Source organism: Typopeltis vanoorti, chromosome 23 (assembly GCF_054136105.1).
Source record: "Typopeltis vanoorti isolate ZY-2024b chromosome 23, IOZ_Tvanoo_1.0, whole genome shotgun sequence".
NCBI lineage: Eukaryota > Metazoa > Arthropoda > Arachnida > Uropygi > Thelyphonidae > Typopeltis > Typopeltis vanoorti.
The window spans coordinates 26,853,237-26,880,668 of NC_143571.1; the positions used below are offsets into that span (position 1 = coordinate 26,853,237).

Below are 27,432 nucleotides of genomic sequence, written 5' to 3' on the forward strand. Positions count from 1 at the left end.
GATTTGTCTGTCTGCCCAAAGTAAGGAATATCACAATCACACAATATTTTATATACACCAGGGTATTTTAGTTGATGATGAAAAGGTTTTGAGTGGCTAATTAAGGAACGGATCTTTGGAAGTGGAGTGAACAAGGTTCTGATATTGTATTTTCTTAGAACTTTTGCTAATTTATGTGAAACAGTACTTATGTAAGGAATAGATATATTGCCTTTGAATCTATTTGTTTCTTCTGAGTGATGTCTAGGAGGATTAAGAAGGAATTTGTCAATGATTTTCTTGGAATATCCATTAACTTCGAAAGAAGTTTTCAGATGGTCTATTTCTGTAAGAAATTCATTTGGGTCATCAAGAAGAGAACGGGCTCTATGTCCCAATGTGGAAATTATTCCAAGCTTATGAGGAGGGAAATGAACAAGAATAAAATGATTGAATTACTACATAATGATACCTACTCAATACTTGAGAGAGATCCAACTCGTGAACTTCAAAATCGTACAAACAACTTATTAAAAACAACAACTGAATTATCCCGAAACGTTCGTTTATCTCTACGCTCTCTCCATCCGTTAATTCCTCGCTTATATGGTGTTCCTAAAATCCATAAAGAGAACACCCCATTACGCCCAATTGTAGAAGGTATCGATTCGCCTACGTACAATCTTTCAAAATATCTTGCCAAATACCTAAAAATTTTTCACGAAAGTCACCATCCTTTATCAAGAACACTACAGAATTTGTTACATATATCAAGGATATTACAGTTGATGAAAATGACATGGCTAGCTTGGACATAACTTCTTTGTTCACTAATGTCCCAACAGATGAAGTCCTAACATTACTCAAGGACAAGTTATCCAAAAAAATGTTAGCCATGCTTACACATTGCATCAGGTCCGGTTACTTCAAATTTCATGATAATATTTACAAACAAAATCATGGACTGGCTATGGGTAATCCTTTATCTCCTGTTCTTGCAAATATTTACTTAGAGGATTTTGAAACCAAGGCTATCTCTTCCTTTATTTTAACACCTAAAGTTTGGAAAAATGTTATGTGGATGATGTCTTCATTGTTTGGAGCTATGGATATGAATCCCTTATGGTTTTCCTCGAACATCTCAACAGCCAACATCAAAGTATTAAGTTTACAGCCGAGCTTGAAACAGATAATCCCTTACCTTTTCTTGATGTCAAACTGACTCGCTCTTCTGGTAAATTCAAAATATCGATATATAGAAAGCCCACACATACCAACAGATATCTGCACAGTCAGTCCCATCATTTCCCTCCTCATAAGCTTGGAATAATTTCCACATTGGGACATAGAGCCCGTTCTCTTCTTGATGACCCAAATGAATTTCTTACAGAAATAAACCATCTGAAAACTTCTTTCGAAGTTAATGGATATTCCAAGAAAATCATTGACAAATTCCTTCTTAATCCTCCTAGACATCACTCAGAAGAAACAAACAGATTCAAAGGCAATATATCTATTCCTTACATAAGTACTGTTTCACATAAATTAGCAAAAGTTCTAAGAAAATACAATATCAGAACCTTGTTCACTCCACTTCCAAAGATCCGTTCCTTAATTAGCCACCCAAAACCTTTTCATCATCAACTAAAATACCCTGGTGTATATAAAATATTGTGTGATTATGATATTCCTTACTTTGGGCAGACAGACAAATCTGTCGAATTGCATATGGAAGAACACATGAGGGACATTACTTACAAGAGACAGCGAGCCAGTGCATTATCAAGTCATATCCTTTTCTCAGCTAATCCTAATGATGATAACCAAAGTCACAAAGTCTGCTGGGAAAAATCTACTAACATCTTCCGTTGCAGTGACGAACTAGAGAGAAAAATTGTGGAATCTAGAGAAATCATCTTCAACCCTGTTCATCTAAATAACAACTTGAGCTACAACCTCCCAGATAGTCATTCAGCTGTAATCATGTACTGGCGTTCACGTGATGCAGCAGGCACGCACTCTCCCAACAATGCTGCAAACGAAAGAACAGCTTCAAATACAACTACAACGTTTTCATGTTAATTATGTATAGAGACTGTTTATGTTGTTCATAGTCTTTTAACCGTCAATGTTTAGTGTTTTTTTCTTTCTTTTATAATGTCACCTGAAGAAGGCTGTTACAGGCCGAAACTAGTAGTGTTTTTATATTAAAATCTTTTTACTTAAATCTCGGTTCTAGTCATTCAAATCTTTAAAAAAAAAAAAAAAAAAAATATATATATATATATATATAAAGGTGGTATACAGGGGGATATGAGCCTGCAAGATTTAAGGTAACCAGTGGTGCACAACAAGTCACTGATCATTGTTATTCAATCAGTACATTAATGACATTGGGAAGGATTTGACAGGTGACACACAGTTATTTGCTGATGATGCAAGGATAGGTAGGGTAATCAGAAGTACTTGCAGAAAGATTTGTAAAGGTTGGAATTGTGGGCATGTCAGTAGAGTTCAACTCAATCGAATTGAATTAATACAATTAAATGAAACTGACCAGTTTTACAGCATATACTTGTGCTTTTTTTCTGCATTAGCATTAGTATAAACAAAATATTACAATAAAAGGCTAACATGAACAATAACATTACTACTAGTGCTTCTTCTTCTGCAGCTTATCCCACTGAAGTAGGGTTGCTGTTTCTAATGAGTCTTCTCCACATCCTCCTGTCTTGGGCAATAATCACATCCTCAGGTTCTTCATCCACCAGCTCCACCCATCTCTTCTTTGGCCACCCCTGCATATCCATCTGAATGACCTTTCTTCCCACATACTTTTCCTCCCTCCTCATCACATGACCAAACTATCTCAACCTCGCCTCCTGTATCTTCGCTCCTAAGTTTGTGACTTTCACCGTTCCCCTTACATAGTCATTTCTCAGACGATCCTTTCTGGTCACACCACACATCCACCTAAGCATTCTCATCTCTGCTACCTAAAGCCTAAAGTTAAAGCCTGAGATACGAAAAGATCTAATGAGCAATTTCCAACTATTATTATTATTGTACAGGCAGCTCCATGGAGTCCGAAGACTTATCGTGGGAGATCCAAACAATCTACACAATCTATCATACCTCTCCTTGAACCTATTAACAGATAAAGCATTCACAACTCTCCAAGCAAAAAATCTAGTCCTCCCATCCCTTTATTCAACTTCAAGGGATGACCCCCTTGTTCCGACCCCTCCAGCCAAGTGCTGAAACATTTCCCCTGCATCAATCCTATAAAAACCCTTTAAGCAACTTAAATGTTTCTATCATATCCCCTCTTTTTCTCCTATCAACCAACTTCTGCAATCCACACAGCCTCAATCTATCTTTATAGGGAACATTCCACATACCACTCACCATCTTGGTCACTCATCTCTGAATCTTCTTCACCACTTCCTCATCTCCAAGAAACTCAGGAGACCAGACTGGAGCACAGTAATCCAGATGTGGACTTATCAAGGCCTTATAAAGAGTAATAACAACTTCCTTATCTCTACTTGTTAATGTGTTCTTCAATACTAAAGTAATCTTATGGGCTACCTTAGCAACAGGTCCTCTAAACTTTAACTCTCTGTCTACCACCACCCTTCAATCTCTAGCTTCATCTATTTCTTAGAGTACAGTGCCATCAATGTGATACACAGCTTGTAATCTATTTATTCCAAAATGCATAACTTTACATTTCACATACGATCATTCCTTGGTTTCTATTGAGTATACCTTGTGAGTGGGTGACCATAGTAGATTCTTTTATGTTGTCTTCTATATAAGTAAGGCACACATAGCTCTTATCCCACTCATTGTTATGATATGTGTGGGAGAAATTCTTTCTGCTCTATGCAAGAAAGGCCACAAGAACATGGAATGTTATAAATCCTACGATGTTTGCTAAAAGGGTTGTGGTCTTTAGGTGAATATGCCCTAGAATGTTTGTGTAAAGGACTGTGGTCTTGAAAGCCACTCTTATGTCATGAGATTTGAGGAGAGTGGCAAAGGGATGGCAACATAAGTTCTGTAGAAAATGTTAGTATTTTGTTGTGAAGGAGGAGTAGACAATATTATTCTTTGTACCATTTTCTTAGAATATCTGTTGCTCACAAGTAGTTGGAGAAGAGAATATGCAATTCTTCCTTCAGTTTGTCTGCCATTTTCTTGAGCATATGTACAATACCTAGTTTTTGTGATACTGAATATGGTGCAAAGAATCATCATTCCTAACCTGATCAGGCTAGGAATTCTCAGAGTTTTAGTAGATAGGAAGTTGACATTCAAGGGACATATAGCAAAGACTGGAATTGCAATCTCAGAGGATAATTGCAATGCTTCCACAAACCTTGACATGTAAGGAAGTCATTTTACCTCTTTACAAGGCTTTGATAAGACCTCACTTGGACTACTGCAAGGCAGGTCTGATTGCCTGGTTTCCATGATGATTCTGAAACAGTGGAGAGAGAAAGGCAAAGGAGAGTGTTAAAAATTATATCAGAATTGTGGAATACTGATTTTGAGAATTTGTAGACTGAAGAGACTAGCAAACAGGAGGAAAGATGGGTAATATGACTTAGACTTACAAATTTCTGAAAGGATCATAAAAGATCTCAGTAGATGGAATTTTTTTATTTTATGGAGGGGGGGGGAGACAAGAGGGTATCCTTGGAAGTTGAGAATGAATGCCATCAAGAAGGAGGTAAGAGCTAGATTTTTCTCTCATAGAGTAGTGTGTGTGATTGGATTGAACTGCCATTGGATGTTCTGTGTGCAAAACAGAACATCCAATGTTCTGTGTGCAAGCAGTGTGAATGAATTCAAGAGCAAGTATGACAGCTGGTGCAGGGGAGGATGTGGTCTCCCTTGATAAGTCCCTCACTCCCTGGAAGTGTCTCTTAATGAGAAGAATAATAATTTTGACAGGAGGATTATTTTTAAGCACAATGTTTTCAAATGTACACAAATATGAAATAAATACTACAATGTAAAATTGTTTTATTATAAATATACTTGTACATAAAAATAATTTAATTCTGAACAAAGAAAAACTGAAGATTCATTTTGAGAATTTATTGAGATCTGCCTCATATTAATCTAAATTGCTGTTCAGTTAATGTAATTCTGTTGCTGTCTTAATTCAGATTCCAAGCATTTTCGGTTTAGTTCTTCTCTCTGGACTTCAAAATTTGACATGGCTTTCTTCATCTAATATAAAAGTTAATTTATGGAGGAAAAAATAAAATACTATGAAACCAACTGTACTAATAACTTCAAAAAATTTTCTTTATACATTTGACTGTCACTATAGCAAATTATGAAGAGTCCAACTGAAACTCCATAAGTATAATCCTAAAGAAAATTTACCACCGCATAACTATTTACCATGACAAATTATTTCATAACTAAAAATACACTTTTATTCAGATACTGTTTAAAATGCTCATTCATGTCTTACAAGACACAATAAATTTGTCCTAATAATATATCATCTTTTTTGGCTACTGGAGAATAAAAATTCATTTCACATGAATAATTTCATTCTGTACATTTCATTTCATACACTTCATTTCATTCTTCAATTCTTGCATTCCAGCAATCGTTTCCACTATTGTTTCATCAATCAGACTTTTATTCATTTCTTCCATGTTATTTATTTATTTAATTATGCCTGGTTTTTCTTTTTTTACTCATTTCCATATTCACAATCACATTCTCCACACTCATATCCACATGCTCACTGTTCTGGCTATCATTCTTAGTCTTATATCCATCACTACATTTTGTATGGTATTCTTCACTTCTAGTTCCTGACTTTCATTCAAATCACAGCAATCCATTAACATATCACAGTTTCTACAGACCCTCACTCTCTCTCTCACTTCTCTTATTTAATTTCTCAATAAACACATCTGCCACATTCACCCATGCATACATATTACACTCCTGACAATGAACCATCTTGATAAAATCCACACCACTCAATACATTCAATTTTCATGCCATGTATCTGGATGACCTAGTTCTTACCGCTATGTTTGCCTTCATTCACTGTTATTCTGAAAAGTGCTTCAAACTGAATAATTTCCAAACACAAACATGCCACACTCAATTGCAACTAAAACAGACTAAAATTATGCTAAATTTATACTATATTGCTAATAAATAATTTTTTTTTTTTTTTTGCAGACTGTACATTGCAGCAGGTTGAACTGTTTCCCATATTCCTCAAGGACTTCCACTTTTGCACTGAGTTTAGACCTTTAGTTGAAATTCCTATACATGCTAGCATAGATAGGGCAAACTGTCTGTGCTAGCAATGTCATCATCATCATCATCAAATTCCTGCCATGTACCCCCAAGGGGTGTACAGGATATGACAGTACTACATGAAAAAATTACATCATTACTAACTTCCTATCTACAATTTTCCTCCAAATCAGTCTGTTACTTGTCAAGACTCCAACATTATCAGATCTTATATTTCTATCGTCTAAGGAACTTTGTACCGTATCAATCCACCTATATCTTGGTCTTCCTCTGGGTCGTTTTCCTAATATTTCCTCTCCCATTCTATTTAAGTGACCATACCACCTGAGATTCCTGGATGCTGACAATGTCAAGTTCTTTCCTAATATCCTCATTTTTAATATGATATTGCCATTGATGCCATCTGTTCATGCCTTGAATCTTTCTCAGGACTCTCATATCTGCGGTCTCTAGTCTTTGGTCAAGTGTTTTACTTCTGACCCAGCTCTCAGATCCATAAGTTAAAACTGGTTTGAACACTGTCTTGTATACAGCTAATTTAGTGTTCCGAGTAATTTCTCTCTTATTCCATATGAATTTATTCAGTTGACTTCCCACCATACCAGCTTTGCTGATTCTGTTGTCTATTTCTATATTTAATTTACCATCTTCAGTAAAAATCGTGCCTAAGTAGCTGAAATGTTTTACTTGTTCCACAGGTTCTCAATTCACAACACAGTTGACATTTTCAATGATTCTGCCTATTTTCATTGTCTTTGTCTTTTTATTGCTGACCTTCATACCATACCTATTACAACAGCTATTCAATTTAGTCAGAGAATCTTGCAGACTTGTAGCAGATTTATTTAGAATATAACATCTTCCGCATAAAGCAAAGAGCTGACATTAACATCTCCAATTTTGATATCAGATTTAATACCACTTTCCTTCATAATGTGATCCATATAGATAATGAATAACAGAGGGGATAATGTACATCCTTGTCTCACACCAGATCTAACATTAAACCATCTTCCTGTACTTCCTTCAATTCTAACTGCTGACTTACAACTCAAATAAAGACTAAGTATTGCTTGATATAATGCCCCATTGACACCATATGACTGCAGTGTATTGAATAGCTTCTCTCTTGGCACCTTGTCATATGCCTTTTCCAAATCGACAAAACTTAATTACACATCTTTGTTATATTCCCATGATTTCTCGACTATCTGTCGTAAAGTGAAGATCTGATCCTGACAGCCTCTATTTGGCCTGAATCCAGCTTGTTCTTCACCAAGCTTTTCTTCCACAATTCTTCTCAACCGTTTCTCAAGTATACTTGCATAGATCTTGCCAGGAACACTCAGTAGGGAAATACCTCTGTAATTCTCACATGCAGTTTTATTTCCCTTTTTATATATGGGTACTATGAGAGCTCTACTCCAATCATCGGGAATTCGTCCCTCTGTCCAGGCTTTCTGAACTATGCAGTGCAGCCACTGTAAGACTTTTATACCACCATACTTCAGCATTTCTGGTCGAATATCATCTACTCCTGCTGCCTTTCCACATTTCAAGCCTTTGATGGCTTTTTCTACTTCAAGTATGGATATGTATTCCTGACTGCATGCCTGGTCAGTGTTTTTTATCACTGTGCTGTCATCACTGCTTGTTTCATTTAGCAGTTTTTCAAAGTAATTACTCCATACTTCAAGGATATCTTTTTCTCCTGTTTTCATGTCACCTTTATCATCTCTAACTCTTTTCACAGCACTCTTTCCTCCATTCTTAAGCTTCTTCAACAAGCTTCAGAATATTTTGCCACCTTCTTGATATTTATTTTCTATATTCTTGCCAAAGTCCTCCCATGACTTTTGTTTAGCTAGTTTTACACACTGTTTAGCTCTCTTATATTTGTCTCTGTATTCTGTAAGAGTAAAATCTGACTTATTTGCCAGGAACTTTTGATATGCTTTCTTCTTTTCCTTCACTGCCTCTTTAACTTCCTGTGTCCACCAGGGAGTTCTGATTCTTTTATCCTTGCACACAACCTCACCACATGCCTCTCTGGCAGAATCAATCAATGTTTTCTTCAGAGTTTGCCACTGAATCTCCAAGGTTTGATTCCTGTTTTCAAACTCTTTCATTTTCTTTTCAATAATCTTTCTGTATTTTAGTCTACAGTTCACATCTGAGAGCTGCTCAACTTTTATTCGCTTTTAAACTTGCTTACATGTTATTCTTTTCAATATGAAATTCAATTTTATCCTGCTCAAGACTAAATAGTGATCACTTCCAATTTCAAATCCTCTGTACACTCTGGTGTCCTGCACCAGGGAGAAAATTTCACTATCAACAATAACATAGTCAATGAGACTTTTCTTATTCCTAGCCTCTTCTCTCCATGTGAATTTGTGCACATTTTTATGTTGGAACATGGTGTTAGTAATAACCAGTCCATGTCCTGAGCAGAAATCCAACAGATATTTGCCATTATTATTAGCTTTGCTCTTTTCACCAAATTTTCCCAAAATATTTTTGTATGTCTCACAATCATTTCCTACTCTGCTATTTAGATCCCCAACAAGGACCAACTTTTCCTTTTTCATTGTGTCAGTTGCTTTTTCTAGAGCGTCAAAAAATTCCTCCACTTCTACCTTAGTAGAACCTTCTGTGGGACCATAGGCACAAATAAGTCTCATTGTCCAGTTCCCCATTCTCATATTTGCCCACATTACTCTACTTGAGACTGACTGCCATTCAAGAAGATTAGCCTCGTATTTTGTGTTGAATACTATGGCTACTCCTTCTTTTCCCTGATTGTCATTGGCTGAATATAACATTTTGTATTTATTGCTCAGAAAGATCTCACCAGTTTTGGTCTTTTTTGTTTCAGTCACCCCTATTATGTCGATCTGGTACTTATCTAATTCCTCAGCTAGCTCCATTTCTTTGCCATTCAGGCTTCTTACGTTGATAGTACCGATCTTTAACTCTGGTGATGTTGGGTTGGGGTTTGTTTTCAGATTTGTTCCAGTAACTGACTTTTCGCTGTTCGCCTTGGTTCCCTGCAGAAAACAACGGGGGCCTTGTTTAACCGGGCGACGCCCCAGCCGGCATGAAATTTTGTCATGTTGTACCATAATTTTTTTATTTTGGTTTAACCAATAAGAATACAATTCGGTCGGCTAAATCCCAAATTGCCAGCCCATCCTCGTTCGTTCAGTATCAAAGTAGATACCCAACAGGGTGCACCACGAGAAGGTGAGGATTGGACATTAGGTCAGAAGCCTTGGTCGGTTCTCCGCATTCCTTTAATGGCTATGTGGAGGTCTCCTCTCAGTTATACAGCTTTGACCCTTAAGCCTTTGACCCTTAAGCTAGCATTGTCTATACTGCTAATTTGTTTTGCTATGAACATATGTACTTTGCTAATAAACATTCTTAAAGAATGTTTCAAATGTGTCAGTCAAACTTTTCTCTGCTGTACTGTATAATTCTTTTGGAATCCTATCAAGTATGTACATTTCATTGAAATGAACTAGGTAGTTTGGGAAACTTTTTCATGGGAAATTTGTCTCTTTATTTCAAATAGTGATTTCTTTGTGGTGCTTGAAGATTAAAGGAAGTAGGAATATATTTTTCTTGGTTATGCAAGAGAAAGTATGCATTTGCTAGAAACATTTCTATTAATGTCATTCTTATGTGGAATATTCATCAGTCTTTTTTGTTGTTGTTGTTTGTTTGTGTTTACAGATCATGTGTCAGCTATTAAGAAGTTCATGTTAACATTCAAATGGAAATGAAGTGCAGCACAGAGAAATAAAATTTTATATTTTAATTACTAATGGTTCAATATACAAGAAACACAAAAGGAGCAGATATTATGAAGCTGGATAATACTACTACCTAGTAGCACTACTAGTTGCATGAAAGGCCTTGAACTGTTGTAGACAAATGTTGATAGATCTTTCAGTATGTCCATAAATAGGCAAGCTTAACATAGGTATGAAAGTTGTATGCCCATAAAAATCTATATTTATATATACAGGGTGGCTCATAAGTCATAGAACCTACAATAGGAAGGGCCCATCTTTGTGAAGCAACTGCATAAGTTTTTTTAACATCACCAGATTTTTTTATTATTAGTTATGAAGAGATCCTGTACTGTATAGTACTAAACCCAGATCTGCTATTTCAGGATCTACGTGCAAGAGTGATAACTCTTGGCCCATTCAGCATGATGTAGAGTATATACAGTCATCCCTCGACTTACGTCCTCTCAAAGATAAGTCCATGATCCCATAAGGGAATAAATAACATTTTTAGTTATACTTTTGAACAAGATGCAAGCAAGTGTAAGGTAAAGCATGCATAGTGGCGACAGTGCTTTCAGCTGCAACCTCCCTGAGCAGTTGGCATGTGTCTTCAACAGTTCCTCTGTTGATTTTGTGTTTGAGAAATGGGTTATTTGTGTGTATTTATCGTTAAATATTTCGTGATGTTTTGTGCAACATGGCCCCTACATGCACAATCAAAAAACCTAGTGAAGAATCACAGAAAAAGAGGCGAGCAATTGATCTTGAAATGAAGTTGCAAGCAACACGAAGCTGGTAAGCCCGTCAATGTGATCGACATGATTTCGAATGGTCTCATTCTACAGTGACGTAGAAAATCGTAGAAGCTGTGAAAGGATCTGCTTCCATTAAATCGACGATAGTGATGAAGCAACGACAAGGTGCGATTGGTGATATGGAAAAGCTACTTGCATCATGGATAGAGGACCTGAACTAAAAGCGCATACCGCTTAGCACTGTGACTTTTTTTGAACCATAAACACTAAGCACTAAGTCTCTTCAACATGTTGAAGGAGAAAGCAGAAACTGATTATGATTAAGAATTCAATGCTTCTTATGGTTTGTTCATGAGATTTAAGCAGTGTTTTGCGCTGCATAATGTGAAAGTATGTATGGGAGAGAAGCAGGGGCGCACTGCCCATATGTGCAATGTGTGCAACGCACACAGGTGCCAGGATAGAAAAGGTACCAAAGAGGAGGAAATACTTAAAAAAAAACAAAAAAAAAAACGTTTTTTTAAAGTGATTTTTTTATTGGAGGGGGGGGGATAGGGGCACCAACTAAAGTTTTGCACACAGGCTCGGGACACTACTGGCGTGCTACTGGGTATAGGGGTGCCAACTAAAGTTTTGCACACAGGCGCCGAACACTACTGGTGCACCCCCTGGAGAGAAGGCTGCGGAGTTTGTGGAAAAATTGAATAAAATCATTTGCCACAGCAAATATTTAATATGGATGAGATGTCTTTGTTTTGTAAAAAAATGCCTGAGCAGACATTCATCCACAAAAAAGCTAAAAATCTATACCTAATTTTAAAGCTCTTAATGCCCATATTACGATTCTGTTATGGGTAATGCGGCTGGTTATAAACTGAGACCATTTGTGATATGGCACAGTGAGAATCCACAGATCTTCAAAAACATTAGGAAGCATACTCACAGTTCATTATTGGAGCAATAAGTTGTGGATGATTCAAAAATTGTTTGAGGATGCCTTGATCAACTGTTATGCGAGTGAAATAAAAAGCTATTGTGTGAAACAAAATGTAGACTTTACAATTTTATTAATACTAGATAATGCTCCAGGTCCTCCCGTCTTATAGCAGTGATCTTCACCAAGTTCAAGGTCATGTTTCTCTGTCCAAACACTACTTCATTGATCCGCCCGAAGGATCAGGGAGTTCTTGCAGTGTTTAAGGCTTATTATCTATGGAGATTTGGCATTCCCCAAACTTTAACAGAAGTAGAGAAGATGAGAGATCTAGGAGTGATGGTGGACAAGGACCTGAAATTCAGGGGCCACATTGCACAAGTTGTGAAGACATCACATCAGATAATGGCAATAATGAGGAGGACCCTGACATGCAGAAATAGAGAGGTTATGATTCCATTGTATAAGGCCTTGATCAGGCCTCATATGGATTATTGTGCTTAGATTTGGTTTTCATTGTGATGAGGATATGTTAGAAAGGGTTCAGAGAAGATTCACCAAGGTCATCAAGTGGTCTTTGGAATGTGGAGTATGAGGACAAATTGAGAGAATGTAAGTTGCAGAGCCTCGTGAATAGGAGGAAGAGGGAGGATATGATTGAGATATAATATACAGGCTAGTCAGGAGTTATTGGGTCTACATGGAAGAAATGTTTCATAGAATGGGAGAAGGGAGTAGAATAAGGGGCCATCACTGGAAACTGTATAAGGAAGGTATGAACAAAGGAGTGAGGAGTAGGTTCTTTGCATGGAGGATGGTTGGTGATTGGAATGCATTGCCTAAGTGTGTTGTGGGTGTAGACATACTGAATCAGTTGAAGGCACGGTTGGAATTTGAAAAGTCTGGTCTTGCTCAAAAAGTATCAATAGATGCCTTTTTTTTTTCTTTTTTTCTTAATCACTTCCACAGTGATGCACTTTATGTTTTATAACTTCTCATGTCTAGGAGGGTTAATGTTAAAAATAATCTCTTACAGTAACAGATGTCCTTCATAAAATCTTTTCTAATGCAAAGAAAGTTCTTCACAAACCAAATTTAAACAGAGATAATGATCTTAACCTTCTGGTTTTGGGAAGTGAATTTTTTCTAAAACACTATATCATTATTAATATCTTTAATGATATAGCTAGTTGTTCTCAGTTGTAGTTTCAAATTCTAATGGTAATCAGTAATTCACAGCAAGCTTACCTGCAGCTTTTTCTAATGTTCTATTTCCTTGTTAACTTTAACTTAGTAATACTGAGGAAATAGAAAAAATCCATTTAATTTCATTAATAATTTGGCTACCTCAAGAATATATATGATATGATTAAAAATCCTAACAGCATCAGCAATTCATATTTGTTATATTCATTTCAAAACACAAAATACGTAATATTAAATATAACGAAATAAGTATTTTTATACATATTTTATGCCTCTAGATGGAATAAAAAGAAGAGTTCTTAAAAACTGTTGGCTACAAATATGTCACACCCACTCACCTCCTCTATGTCCACTTGCTTTCTGTTCAGCTGAAGCAGTGTTGTTCGAAGTTCAATTCTTAGTTCAGCATTTTCTCGTAAAAGTTGCTCATAATGCTCCTGCTTTGGTGATTTTGTTTCAGGAAGCTATATAATATAATAAGAACATATCATGAGTCATTTATGATGTGATATGATGTGAGATGAGTACAATATACAGAATTTTATGAAGGGTGGTTGCTAATCTTCCCTTCCCTCCATTAATTTTTTTTTTTTTTTTTTTTTTTGTGTACTGTTATCTACCAGTATATTATAACTACAGTAAAATCATGCAATATCCTACCATCTTCTTCCACTACTCCCTGTGGAAATTTTGTAAAATGGATATAGTTCAGTAGAAGCTCCATGCCAAAAACATGTTTTTATCGGATACACTAGTCTGAAACTAGAAACCATATTTTTTGGAAAAAGTGAAGGATAATATGCTGATCTTAAAATGTCTATCCCTTCAACTTCAACCTGGATATGAGAAACCAGTACTTTACTGTTGTACCATGCCATGTCTCATATAAACATTATCAGGATTCACAGAAAAGAAAAACACAAAAGAAAAGAAAGTCAAGTTATTTATTGAGTCAGGTCATGTCCTAAAATAAGCAACTAGTTCTTAAGTTCAGTAATGATGAACTCTGGTAATTACCAACATATGAGCTTCTATTCAAAAACTGTTTAGAAAGAGACATTTCTGGAAAAATTACAGATCATGTAAACTTTTAAAAGTTTACATGATCTGTAAACTTTTTCCCACTCATGTGAGGGAGAATCATAATATTCACAAAGAGAGAGTAGGAAAAGGAAGTGAGTACCAGATTCCCTTGATCTGTCCATCTACTATATAGAAATCATCATGCAATACCTTGTTTTGTACCAAGTTTGCCAAGTGGTTAGATTGCCCGTTCTCAAATCAATAGGCTCTACATTTGAATCATGTCGTGGACACGGATATTTGTGATTGTCTTTAAGTGAGAGAGATGAATTTCATCGCCTGGTGTGAGACCATCTCCCTGCTTAATGGGGGCCTAAAGTGGCTTGAAAAAGTTTCATGTTTGGTCTCTAGAACAGGTTTTCTGGACTATGCAAAAAATAAATAAATAAATAGCAGCCAAGGAGAATTGAAGTTGTATCGCAGGATAGTGAAAGGAGCTCATTTGAGGCTATTTGGTGTGAGATTGAGACTGGCAGAATAAAATATACAGTTGGGTGCTGCTATAGACCAGGTGATGGAATAGATGGTGGAGATAGTATGCATAGGGAAATTGATGAAATGAGTGGAAGGAGGGTAATTATTATGGGGGATTTCAACTATGGTAACATTGATTGGAAGGAGGAGAGGACACATGTGAGGAAGGAAAAGGATTTTATTCAATTATTAAGGGATAACTATCTGAGACAGCATGTAATTGAAAATACTAGGGGTGTGAGAGTGCTTGACCTGGTAATAGCATCTGAGAATTTGACTGTAATGAATATGACCATGTTGCCACCTATTGGTGAGAGTGATCATAAGGTCTTGACCTGGGAGGTGGCTAAAGGTGTGGAATTTTCGATTAAGACAGGGTATATGTGGATTTACCGTGCTGGCAAGTATGACAAGCTTAGGAGATTGCTTGGATCAGTGCCATGGCATGTACAACTGCAAGGGCTAGATGTTGATAGGACATGGGATATGGTTAAGGAGCATTTGCAGGAGGTTATGGCTGACTGTATACCTAGGGTCCGAATAGTAAATCAAGCAGAGGATAAATGGATGAATAACACCATTAAACTTGAGTTGCAAAAAAAGAAACAACTGTGGAGGAAATTTAAAGAAAGGGGTGACCTGCAGGCACACGAACGGTATAAAGTGCAGGCCAGAAAGGTAACGAGCGTGGTAAAAAAAGCAAAAGTGGATTATGAAAGGAAACTAGCTTTGCAAGCAAAAGAGAATCCCAAACAGTTCTTTCAATATGCTGCAAGCAAGGAAAAAACTGTACACGGCAAAATGATTTTAAGGAATGACGATGGTAAGGAGGTCACTGAATCAGTCGATATAGTGGAGTTACTGAGCGCGCACTTTGCAAAAGCATATCATCGTGGGGACATTGAAAAAATGAAGGAACCATTAGTTTATACGGGAATAGTGATGAATGAAGTGGAGGTGACTAGTCTATTACAGAACCTTAATGTGAACACATCTGTGGGATTGGATGGTATACCGGCACGGGTCTTGCGTGAAGCGGCTAAGGAATTATCAGTGCCCTTGACCATGTTGTTTAATCTGAGTCTCAGGTTTGGTTTAGTCCCGAAGGTGTGGAAAGAGGGGAAAATAGTTTCACTGCATAAAGGAGGATCCAAGACTACGGTTGCAAATTACCGACCGATCAGCATATCAGGAGTCGTTGTCAAGGTCTTGGAGAAAGTAGTCAAGGGAAAAATACAGGAATGGATTGATGAGAACGAGATACTGTACAGGGGACAGCATGGCTTTGTGAAGGGTAGATCATGCTTCAGTAACTTGCTCAAATTTTATAACAAGGTGACGGCTGAACTGGATAAGGGAAATGGGTTTACAGTGATACTGCTGGACCTGGCAAAGGCGTCTGATAGGATACCACATGGAATACTAATCCGTAAACTACAACATATGGGAATGGATATAGGGTTGGTGAGATGGATAGGTGGTTGGTTGATGGAGAGATATCAAAGAGTAGTTTATTCAGGAGTAGAGTCCAAAAGACGGCCTGTGACTAGTGGTGTGCCGCAGGGTTCTGTTCTTGGACCACTGCTGTTTAATCTGTTCATTAACGATATAGGGAAGGATCTAAGTGGAACAATTCATTTGTTCGCTGATGATGCAAAGTTGGGTAGGGCAATAGTGAATGCAGAAGATGTCAAAGTCTTGCAGGATGACTTAGATAGATTGGAGTTCTGGGCTAAGGAGAATGGATGTCAATTTAATGTGACAAAATGTAAGGTTATGCATTTTGGGGTGAAAAGATTAGCAGCAGTATACCACATTGGTGGAACTGTACTCCAAGAGATTGATGAGGCCAGGGACTTGGGAGTGTTGGTGGATAGGGAGATGAAGTTTAGGGGACACATTGCAAAAGTAGCTAAATCAGCTCATCAACTCACTTGGTTGTTGAAAAATACCTTGACGAGCAGAGACAAGCAAGTTATTGTACCTCTGTACCGAGCCTTGATAAGACCTCATCTTGACTACTGTGCCCAGATTTGGTCACCTCGGTTCCTTCTTGATGGGGAGGAGGTGGAGAGGATCCAGAGGCGAGTGACTAAGATGATAACAGGTCTATGAAATGAACCATATGAGAACAGGTTGAAGATTTGTGGGTTGCAGAAACTAGTTGATAGGCGGAAAAGGGGAGATATGATTGAGACATTCAAATTGCTAAAGGGATTCTATAGGATTAATTCAGAGGATATTTTTGAGATCAGGACTGGTGGTGGGAAAACTAGGGGACACCTATGGAAGCTGGGCAAGAGTGTGGTTAGCAGGGGTGTTAGAGCTGGGTTCTTTACTTTTAGAGGGGTAAATGAGTGGAATAAGCTGCCAGAGTCTGTTGTGGGTGCTATGACGGTGAACAAGTTCAAGGCAAGGTATGATAGATACTGTGAGAATGTAATCGCATAGTTGTGTGGACATGATGTTTAGGGCCTCCCTCGATGAGTCTAAGGACTCCTGGAGTCGTCCGAAATAATAATAATAATAAAAAAAATGAAAAAAATAAAAACACAATACACACACACACACACATTGATAAAAATTGGGGAAAAAAAAAAAAAACCCCTTAGCCAACTCACAGTACCAAATGTACTATAGGTTTGCACATAACCTTTCCTGGATGGAAGCAACATAAATAAAAACTGTATAGCCAAAGAAAAACAATATTTACCCATTTACCCACCCACATCATCCAATACTAAACAAACATTTGGAAAATTATGGATACGAAAATTGCATAGCATAAAAAGATACAATTTTGACAATTCACTGGATATAATTCCTCTTTGTGTTTGATGCAGTTTTCATCATTCTTTGCCTCTGTCCACTGTCCAGGTGACTCAAATCCTATAAACTCTTTCCAAATGACTCCTTCACATCATCTACTCACTCTTGTCTTGGCTACTCTCTGCTTTATAATATCCACTCCATTGTACCAAGCATCAAGTTTTGATTTTCCATCCTGTATGTATGTTCAAAAAGCCCAAGTTTCAACAATTAAGGATAAAAAAATAATGCAAAAAGTTGTCAGCAGTCAATGTAACCACATAGAAAAATTTTGTTAGTGATTATATGTTAAAAAATGTAATATGATATTTCATTATCTGTCCTGAACTTCAAAACAATCCAGATATTATATGCCTTAATGTAATAGCAAAAATTCAATACAGTGAGCTTTTCTCAAATGACTTAGAAATCAGTTCACCATTCATTGTTTTAACTGCTGATCTCTCAGCACAGAAGTATGTGTCTTGTTAAAATAAGATAGAAAAACCCTCCCCTTCCCTGTAACTGCTGCTAATTTATACACAGTCTGTGTATGTGTGTACATAATTATTTAATGCAATGTCATAAACTTATACCACAAATTTATAATATTCTAAATGTTAAATAAGGGAGAGCATACTTATCTTGAAATTTATTATGTTAAAACTGGACTCCAAAATGCTGGCCTGGTTGGCCAAGAAGTTAGCGTATCCACTCTCCAGCCAAAAGGGCGAATCCTGCAATGGGCATGGATGTTTGTGATTGTCTATGAAAATGCTATTGGTGGTGGTGGTGGTGGGTGGTAGATGGCGTTGGTGTATTTGCTTTTTGTTGTGGTTGGTGGAGTGAGTGTTGGAGACAGAGAGTTGTAGAGTAGGTATCCTCCTTTGATGAGTCTTTGGACTCCCCGGAGGTGTCACATAATAATAATGATACCAGAAAAGGTTGGTCGATTGGTAGAGCCTCTGCTACTAATGGCTCAGCAAAAAGTTAAGCAAGTTTGAGCACGGTTAGTAGTTGGAAGGGGTTCAATTGTTCGATGCTGTTGGCACACTCTCCCTCAATGTCTCTGGATTTCCTGGAGGTATCACATAATAATAAGCTTCCATCCCTTCCAGATCACACTTTAGGTGATCTTTAGGAGGATCAAAGCTGTAATTCTTATTTCTTCCATGCACAATGCCCCTGAAATTGATGAAGAATGTCCTGAAAATAAGTCTGAAATAATAAAATTTTATAATTCCACAAAACGGGTGTTGATACATGCGATAAAAATGTGTATGATATATATTCCACAAGTACCAAGGAATGTTTGGAAAAAATATATGAGAAAACTTGGTTATTCTAGAAGCTTCAGAACCAGAACCAAGCACTTTGGGATATTCCAACGGTCACTGTATAATATGTCCAAGATTGAAGGATCATAAAATAAGGTCAAAGTATAAAAACTGTCTGAGCTTTTGTTGCATTCTTCAGTAAGATGCAATAACTGTTATGGAAAATTATGACTGAATAAAATTGTCAATAATTAATATCAGAGTAAAGCAATATTAATGATTTATAGTTTATTTGATTTTGCTCATCATAATCAACCTGATAATAAATAAAAACATTTCATTAGAAATATTGAGAAATTAAAGAAATATCATAATTTTAATTATTCAAATTAAGTGAATATTGAATCCAACATTATTTCAAAGCCGAATAGAGAGATGACAAGAGTTTCATGCTGAATATAAAAACTATAAAAGTTTTGGCGGATCCAAGCATAAGCAAAATTTTCATGACAGGGGCAACTCGTAGTAAAGGTGGAGTAAGTTCTGATCACTATCCTTAGTATTTCCCATAATGTAAAACATATCTCCTAGTGGACATGTGATGTTATACGTTATGGGGGGGGGGGATCACCACCCAGATCGGTTTTGACTTTTTTTGAATGTTCAAGTACAGGTCAAACTCCAAAAACTCAGCATTGTTCCCTTCAGTAACAGGCTCACCCTGCCACTGACAACTCTCAGAACTGGTTGGTTCTACACCGTGCAGGCTCACCCCACCACCGAGCAGAGCCGCTCATATCTCATCTGAGGGGTAACAGCAACAGCCATTCATTACCCCCCCCCAGGACCTGGGTGACAGCAACAGCTGAACCTCAGTTAAAACTTCATGGGTTACAACATGCCATTCATCACCCAAGCTTCCAACTGGTTTTGACCTTTGTTGAGGTCTCATCAGTGGGAGCCAGACCCAGATATAAATACTCAGGTTGAAGTGATGCAGAACTTATACTTTATCATACGAGTTGCTAAAAAAAGGTGTCACATCACAAAAGGCACCAAGAATTACTGAAAAAAAGAGAGAGCCAAAAGGCTTCACTTCGGTGATGCAAGATTATTCAAATTAAGTGGATATTGAATCTAACATTATTTGAAAGCCGAATAGAGAAACTACAAGAATTTCATGCTGAATATAGAAACTATAAAAGTTTCAGTGGATCCAAGCATAAGCAAACCTTTCATGACAGGGGAAACTCGTAGTAAAGGTGGAGTAAGCTCTGATCACTATCCTTAGTATTTCCCATAATGTAAAACACATCTCCTAGCGGACATGTATGATGTTATACATTATTGGGAGGGAGTTTCCCTACCCAGACCTGTTTTAACCTTTTTTGAGGTCTAGTAGTGGAAGCCAGACCCAGATGTAAATACTCAGGTTGAAGTGATGCAGAACTTATACTTTACCATACAAGTTGCTAAAAAAGGTGTCACATCACAAAAGGCACCAAGAATTACTGAAAAAGAGAGCCAAAAGACTTCACTTCGGTGATGCAAAATTATTCAAATTAAGTGGATATTGAATCCAGCATTTCTCTGAAACTCCTGAAGTTTCTCTATTTGGCTTTGAAATGTTGGATTCAATACCCACTTAATTTGCATAATTTTGCATCACTGAAGTGAAGCCTTTTGGCTCTCTTGGTGCCTTTTGTGATGTGACACCTTTTTTAGCAACTCATATGGTAAAGTATAAGTTCTGCATCACTTCAACCTGAGTAATTACATCTTTTTTGAGGTCACCGAAGAGACCTCAAAAAAGGTCAAAACAGGTCTGGGTAGTGACCCCCCCCCCCATAATGTATAGCATCATACATGTCTGCTAGGAGATGTGTTTTACATTATGGGGAAATACTAAGGATAGTAATCAGAGCTTACTCCACCTTTACTACGGTTGCCCCCCAGTTATGAAAGGTTTGGTTATGCTTGGATCCGCTGAAACTTTTATAATTTCTATATAGTTTCTATACTTGGCATGAAACTCTTGTAGTTTCTATATTTGGCTTTGAAATAATGTTGGATTTAATATCCACTTAATTCGAATACTTTTGCATCGGCAAAGTGAAGCCTTTTGGCTCTCTTTTTCAGTAGTCATAACTTTAATTTTAGGGGCAAATCAGCCATATTATGTAACAAAAAAGGTGTGACTAATTAAGGATTAAAACGAAGACAAGCAGTTCCTATTTCCTCTATGGATCACACTGTTCAACATATTCAATCAAATATTTGGAATGTAGTGTCTCATGTTAAGGTTGTAGTTTAGATTCAACTAGGAAATCAACCCCAATTAGACTAAAATGAAGGGGAGTGTTGTGGGAAGGGAGAAATATCCTCCTCTAATACAGGACACATAAAGAATGAAAATTTCATCCTCTCCAGGTCCACTATACACCATGCTGTCTCAAAGCCACTATTACATTTCCATTTCCTGCCAAAGTACAGGATCTGAATTAGCATACCATAGGACCAGTGAAGCTAATTCAGATTCTTTTTTCTTTAACATCATTAATATGTTCTTAAATGTGCAACTGTATGAATCAAATGTTTTACACAAGATGTGCTGCATAAACAGTGGATTTTATAAATACATGGTTTCTTAAGGGATGAATGCAGATTTAGGAGGAAGTAAAAATCTTGATCCTGCATAAAGCTGCTTTTCTGTCATGTTTTTGAAGTAATGTGGGTTCTGGGAAGGACATGTATCGGCTAATTAGTATAATAAGTGCAGGTCAAGTGATTATTATGGTGGACTTCAACTATGGAGATATAGATTGGAAGGAAGAGAAAGGAAGATCACATGAGAAGGAAATGGCAACTATGGAGATATAGATTAGAAGGAAGACACCTGAAAGGAAGGAAATGGACTTTTTACACTTACTAAGAGATAATTACTTCAGGCAGCATGTGATGGAGGAGTCTCGAGGTGTGAGAATATTGGACCTGGTAACAGGAATAAGAGCTATCCATAACCAAGTTGGCTACATTGCCTCTTATTGGAAAGGTGACTATGTGGCCTTTACTTGGGAGACTGTAAAACATGAGGAATATTTTGTCAAGAAGGGATATATGTGCAACTACAAGGCTGATGATTATGACAAGCTTAGGAGGAAGCTTGAAGCTATGACATGGTATAAAACCCTGCAAGGAAGGATGTTAGTAGTGCATGGGATATAGTTAAGAGTCATCTAGAGCAGAGCTTCTTAAACTGTGGGTCGCGAAAAATTTGTCAACAGTAAAAGGTTTCTGAACGGGCAACGACCAAAAATTAATTCAGATTTGAGGCTATTGTTTATAATTCTTTATGTAAATGATAAAATTATATGTATACCAAAGAACTGTTTTAAAATAAATTTCTTTATGATTTATTATCAGTAAATATTTGATTTGTATACTTATTTTATATACCTATATACCTGGGGTCATGTAAAAATTTCTTGGGTGAAAAGGGACCATGAGCGGAAAAAGTTTAAGAAGCGCTGATCTAGAGGAAGCGGTATTGAATTGTACACCTAGGATAAGGAGGGATTAATCAGGCAGGAGTCAGATGGATGAGTAATATCATTAAGCATAAGCTGCAGAAAAATAAAATGCTGTGGAAAGTGTATATATAAAAGGCAACTAGCAAACTCATTAACAGTACAAGGGTCAGGCAAGAAAGGTGACCTGTATTGTAAGGAAGGCAAAATCAGATTATGGGAAGAAACTAGCCAAAGAAAATGCTAAAGGGTTCTTTTGTTACATGGCAAATAAATGAAAGAATGACTATGGTCACAAGGTGACAAAAACAGATAAAACAGTTGAGTTGCTGAGTGATCACTTTGCAAAGGTATGAGGGTGTGCTGAAAAGTTGTGATAATCACCATCAAGGAATTGAGATAGAACCTAGTCTTCTTATATATCCTAAATAATCTGATTTTGCCTTCCTTACAATACGGGTCACCCTACTTGCCTAATCCTTGTATTGTTAATGAGTTTGCTAGTCGCCTTTCATTTTATATACTTTCCACAGCATTTTATTTTTCTACAAATTAATGAAACATGGGGATTAAAGGGTTTTAAGATATGTTATATCAGTTGCATTAATATAATTTTTGTTCTAGGTGTTTATCCGAACTTTTTAGCCACCCTCCTTGTATATCATCCAAGTGAGGTTAATATTGTGACATATGTGACAGAGACTTATATTGGAACAGAGGTGAATGAATTGGAGGTTCTTAGGATATTGCAGAATCTTAATGTAAATACAGATATGGGATTAGATGGGATATCAGCTTGGGTTTTGCAAGAATGTGCAAGGAAGTCAAAGGCAATGCCTTTGACTAGGCTCTTAAATTTAAGTCTCAGCTCCAGTGAGTTCCAAGAGAGAGTAGAAAGAGGGACAAAATAATTCCCTTGCATAAGAGAGGTTTAAGACTACAGTAGCACATTAGAGGCCAATTGGTACCTTAGGTGTGGTGGTAAAAGTATTGGAAATACTGGCCAAAAAGAGAGCGCAAGAATGGGTAGATAAGAATATGATACTCTACGAGGGAGCAACATGGTTTTGTGAAGGGTTGGTCATGCCTTAGTAATTTACTAACTTTTTATAACAGAGTGACATGAGTTAAAGTGGCATAGAGAAGTAAAGGTTACTGTCCCCTGTATAGTACCTGCCTGGGAGAGACAGAAAGTTTTCCAGTGATAGTTGGCTTGGTCAGCATTAAGTCCGTTCCTGTTTAATATTGTGATGGAGGTGGTGACGGAGGAGGTGAGAGAAGACATGTCTTGGACTATGTTGTATGCAGATGACATCATTCTGTGTGCAGAATCAAGAGAAGAAGTTGGAGGAAAGTACTGGACGAGAGGGTATGAGACTGAGCGGAAGTAAGACAAAGTGGATGGCAGCCAGTAGACAGATCTGCAGCTGGAAGGAAATGTCATCAGGAAGGTCAGTGACTTTAGATATTTAGGTTCAACAATGAAAGAGGATAGTGAGGCTGAGAAGGAAGTGGGATGCAGGATGGAGGAACTGGAGAAAGATGGCTGGAGTGCTATGCAATAAGAGGGTGCCGATCAATCTACAAGGCAAAATCTACAGGACAATAGTGAGACCAGCTATGATGTATGCTATGGAAACTGTGGCCTTGAGGAAAAATAACATCAGCAGGATGGAGGTAGCAGAGATGAGAATGCTTAGGTGGATGTGCAGTGTGACCAGAAAGGATCGTCTGAGAAATGACTATGCAAGGGGGAATGGTGAAAGTTACAAACTTAGGAGCAAAGATACAGGAGGCAAGATTGAGATGGTTTGGTCATGTGATGAGGAGGGAGGAAAAGTATGAAGTATGAGGGAAGAAAGGTCATGCAGATGGATGTGCAGGGGAGGAGGAAGCATGGATGGCCAAAGAAGAGATGGAGGGAGATGGTGGAGGAGACTCACTACAAACAGCAACCTTACTTAAGTGGGAAAAGTTGCAGAAGAAGAAGAAGAAGTCCCCTGTATAGTCTTAATTATGTTGTTTTGATTAATATGTATGCATTTCAAGGGGCAATCAGGTGATTTTGGAAGGAGTCTAGAGCAGAGTAGCTAAGATAATATTAAGTCTCTCAAATGTTATCTACTCTCGTACATAACATACATAAGAGGAAAAATAATTTCCTTGCATAAGGGAGGTTTGAGACTGCAGTAGACTCGTATATGACCAGACTGAGAAAGTGCTAACTGCAATTTTTCAGTCTGTTCATATATGTAACAGAAACTGTTTATAGAACTTTTGAAGAGGAAAAGGGTGATATGACAGAAATATATATATCATCATTTCTACCATATCATTCTTAGTGAAGGGTCAATACCCTTCACTAAGAACTGGTTAATTCACTTTCACTCTGATTATTCACTCAGAATGGAAGAGAATAATTAGAAGTCATACAGAAGAAGAGGAGTAGGTATGCATATAGAGATATAACTGGTTTTTAACTTGGAAAATATTAACAAAGACCATAGTGAGTGCAGAGATAAAATAAGCAATTAAGATGAGGTATAATGTACACTACAATAAGTAGTTCCTTATAAATTCACATTATTAAAAGACCAGAAGTCGACCTGAATGGTCTGATTTATATCTTCTGGCAGCTCTCCTCTCAAAATATGTTATACCCTTCAATGTCTATTCCTGTTAGTAATCATATCCTTTTAATCAGGTTTCACTGATCCTAATCATATCTTGACAGCACTGAAGGAAGGAGTCTAGAGCAGAGTAGCTAAGATAATATTAAGTCTCTCAAATGTTATCTACTCTCTCGTACATAACATACAGCCCCAAACTGATTTCCTTTCCAATTACTGCATTTCTATATAGAAAAAATTTCTATATATATAATGCACTGTCAGTATTCTCATTACCTACATATTTATTATTCTCTCTTCACTCATAGAAGAAAGACAAAATTAAAATGCTGTTTGGAAATGCTCAAAATTCATTTGAGAAATTATAAAGAGAATGACAAATTAGTTAAAAGATCAGAAAGAGAAGATAAGAGGAATTACATGAACAGCATGGCAGAATAAGCAGAGAACGATGCAGACCATATTGAAAAACTATACTACGAAGCGGCAAGGAAAATGTGCTCTCTAAAAGAAACAAATGCTATAAAGTATAAGTGTGTTATTAACTGAAGAGGATAAAATTGTTGAAAGTTGCAGAAAGCACTCTAATGAGATTTTTAAATGCAGAAAACAACATAATTGACATAATAAGTTCAATAATGCAGGAACCTCCTATAAGTATAGATTTAAAGATCATATTAGAATCACTATCTAAAAATGAAATCATGAATTTATGTAATAGAGAAGATGAAAAGTGGAAAGACATGTAGCCATGATACTATAGAAATAGAAATAGACAATTAAAGAAATCGCTGCTGATAAATTGCAAGCGATCTTTAATAATGTATCAGAGGCTGAAAAGATACTCAGACAATGGGAAGCAGCAATGATAACTATGATTCTAAAGAAAGGAGAGCTCATTAAATGTGAAATTTGGAGGGGAATTAGTCTATTGTGATACCTACAAAAATATTTTTGTTTTTAAATTTAATAAACAAGATTAAAAGTGCAATAGAAAACATATTAAGGCATGAGCAAGTTGGTTGTACTGTAGGTAAAAGTACTATGCATCACATTTTTATTTTAAGGAATATAACTGAATATAGTATAGAAATTAGGATCTCCTTATACCTAAATTTTTATAGATTTTGCCAAAGCTTTTGAACAGTATCGATAAAGTGACATTATAGATGATTTCATAATGAAGCTATGGAATTCCTGACAAATGTGTGAGAATAACAAATGAAATCTATGAAGAAAGCAAAAGTTGTGCTTTCTGCAAACTGTTCTGACATTGCTGTGCAATGCCAGTCTTTGATGTTGTTGAAAGTTTATTTTTCACTTGGTTAGACTATAATAAATTTAGTTTAATCCTTTATCCAAGTGAACAAACAAAGTTTGCACCTGAAGGTATCTTCAGGACTGGAGTAAGGTAGTAACACTGGGCAACTCGTTGCAAAGGTGGACCAAGTTAACATCACTCCTATCTCAGTATCTCCCATAATGCAAAACACATCTCCTTGCGGATATGTATAATGTTATGCTTTAAGGGAAGGGCCACTACCCAGACTAGTTTCGACCTTTATTGAGGTCTCTTCAGTGGGAGCCAGGCCCAGAAGTGGAGATACCAGGCAGAAGCAATAGCGAGATCATCTTTACCTATAGGAGTTGCCAAAAGGTGTGCCACCTTTTTAATAAATTACTCTGGATTTAGAGAAAGATGTTGAAAGTTTATTTTTCACTTGGTTAGACTATAATAAATTTAGTTTAATCCTTTATCCAAGTGTGAGCAAACAAAGTTTGTGCCTGAAAGTATCTTCAGGACTGGGGTAAGGTAAACTTTGTTTGCTCACACTTGGATAAAGGATTAAACTAAATTTAGCTTTGATGTTGTCTTTCCATTGCAGTCGTGGCCTTCCTCCCCTTCCCTCCACCATCCTCTGCAATACTATTCTGGGAAGCTCTCCAGAAGAACCCCCCCTCATCAAAAGTCCTGCAAAAGTTACTTTTCTTCTTTGGATATTAGCAGTGGTGAGCTATGGAAATTTTAACAAAAGGCTCGAATCTTCGAGCAAAAAAGCCGTATTTCTCACAAAAACATTTATTAATACAGCAGCTTACGTACAAATTCCAATCAAAAAGTGTTAGAGGACAATCAACCATTCACGATCTAAACATGAAATAATTTCACACAATCGACTGTGTTAATTTATCTTACATAAGAAAAACATTTTTTAAGTATCAAAATATAATAAGAATGAAATCTTTTATAATCTTTTATAAAACATTTGATTGGCTACTGGTTTTACCATACGATTGGCTACCAGAAGGGAGAAGGGTAAAGATAGCACATGCACTTATTTTATTTTCAAACTTGGGCGCATTCGTTATAGACGTGTTGAAACAATAATTCCAAATAATCTATACACTGCCAAATAGACTAATTTTTGTTAGGTTACCATATGAGTTTGTAGTTTAATGTTTCAAAAAAAATTTTTTTTTTTTTTTGAAAAAATAAAAAAGTAAAAAAAAGAACAAGGGCTCGCAAATTTGAGAAAAAATTAACAAAGGCCTCGCGCGAGACCCTTATAGCTCACCACTGGATATTAGCCATATAGTCTTTTTTCACCTTGAATCTTTTAAGAACCTCTTCATTGCTCACTCTTTCAGTCCA

General features: G+C 36.8%; 1 protein-coding gene across 1 annotated transcript in view; it reads right to left on the reverse strand.

Moving 5' to 3' along the window:
• Window positions 1–4,996: 4,996 nt before the first annotated feature.
• The window catches only part of LOC150093710 (centrosomal protein of 290 kDa-like), a 400,621-nt gene continuing 378,185 nt past the window's right edge, over window positions 4,997–27,432 (reverse strand). The window contains exons 19-20 of the mRNA XM_090412504.1: window positions 13,319–13,444; window positions 4,997–5,223 (exon numbers count right to left, since the gene is read on the reverse strand). Coding sequence (XP_090268630.1) covers window positions 5,125–5,223; window positions 13,319–13,444 — 225 coding nt within the window. The 3' untranslated portion in view covers window positions 4,997–5,124. The remainder of the gene's footprint in view (window positions 5,224–13,318; window positions 13,445–27,432) is intronic.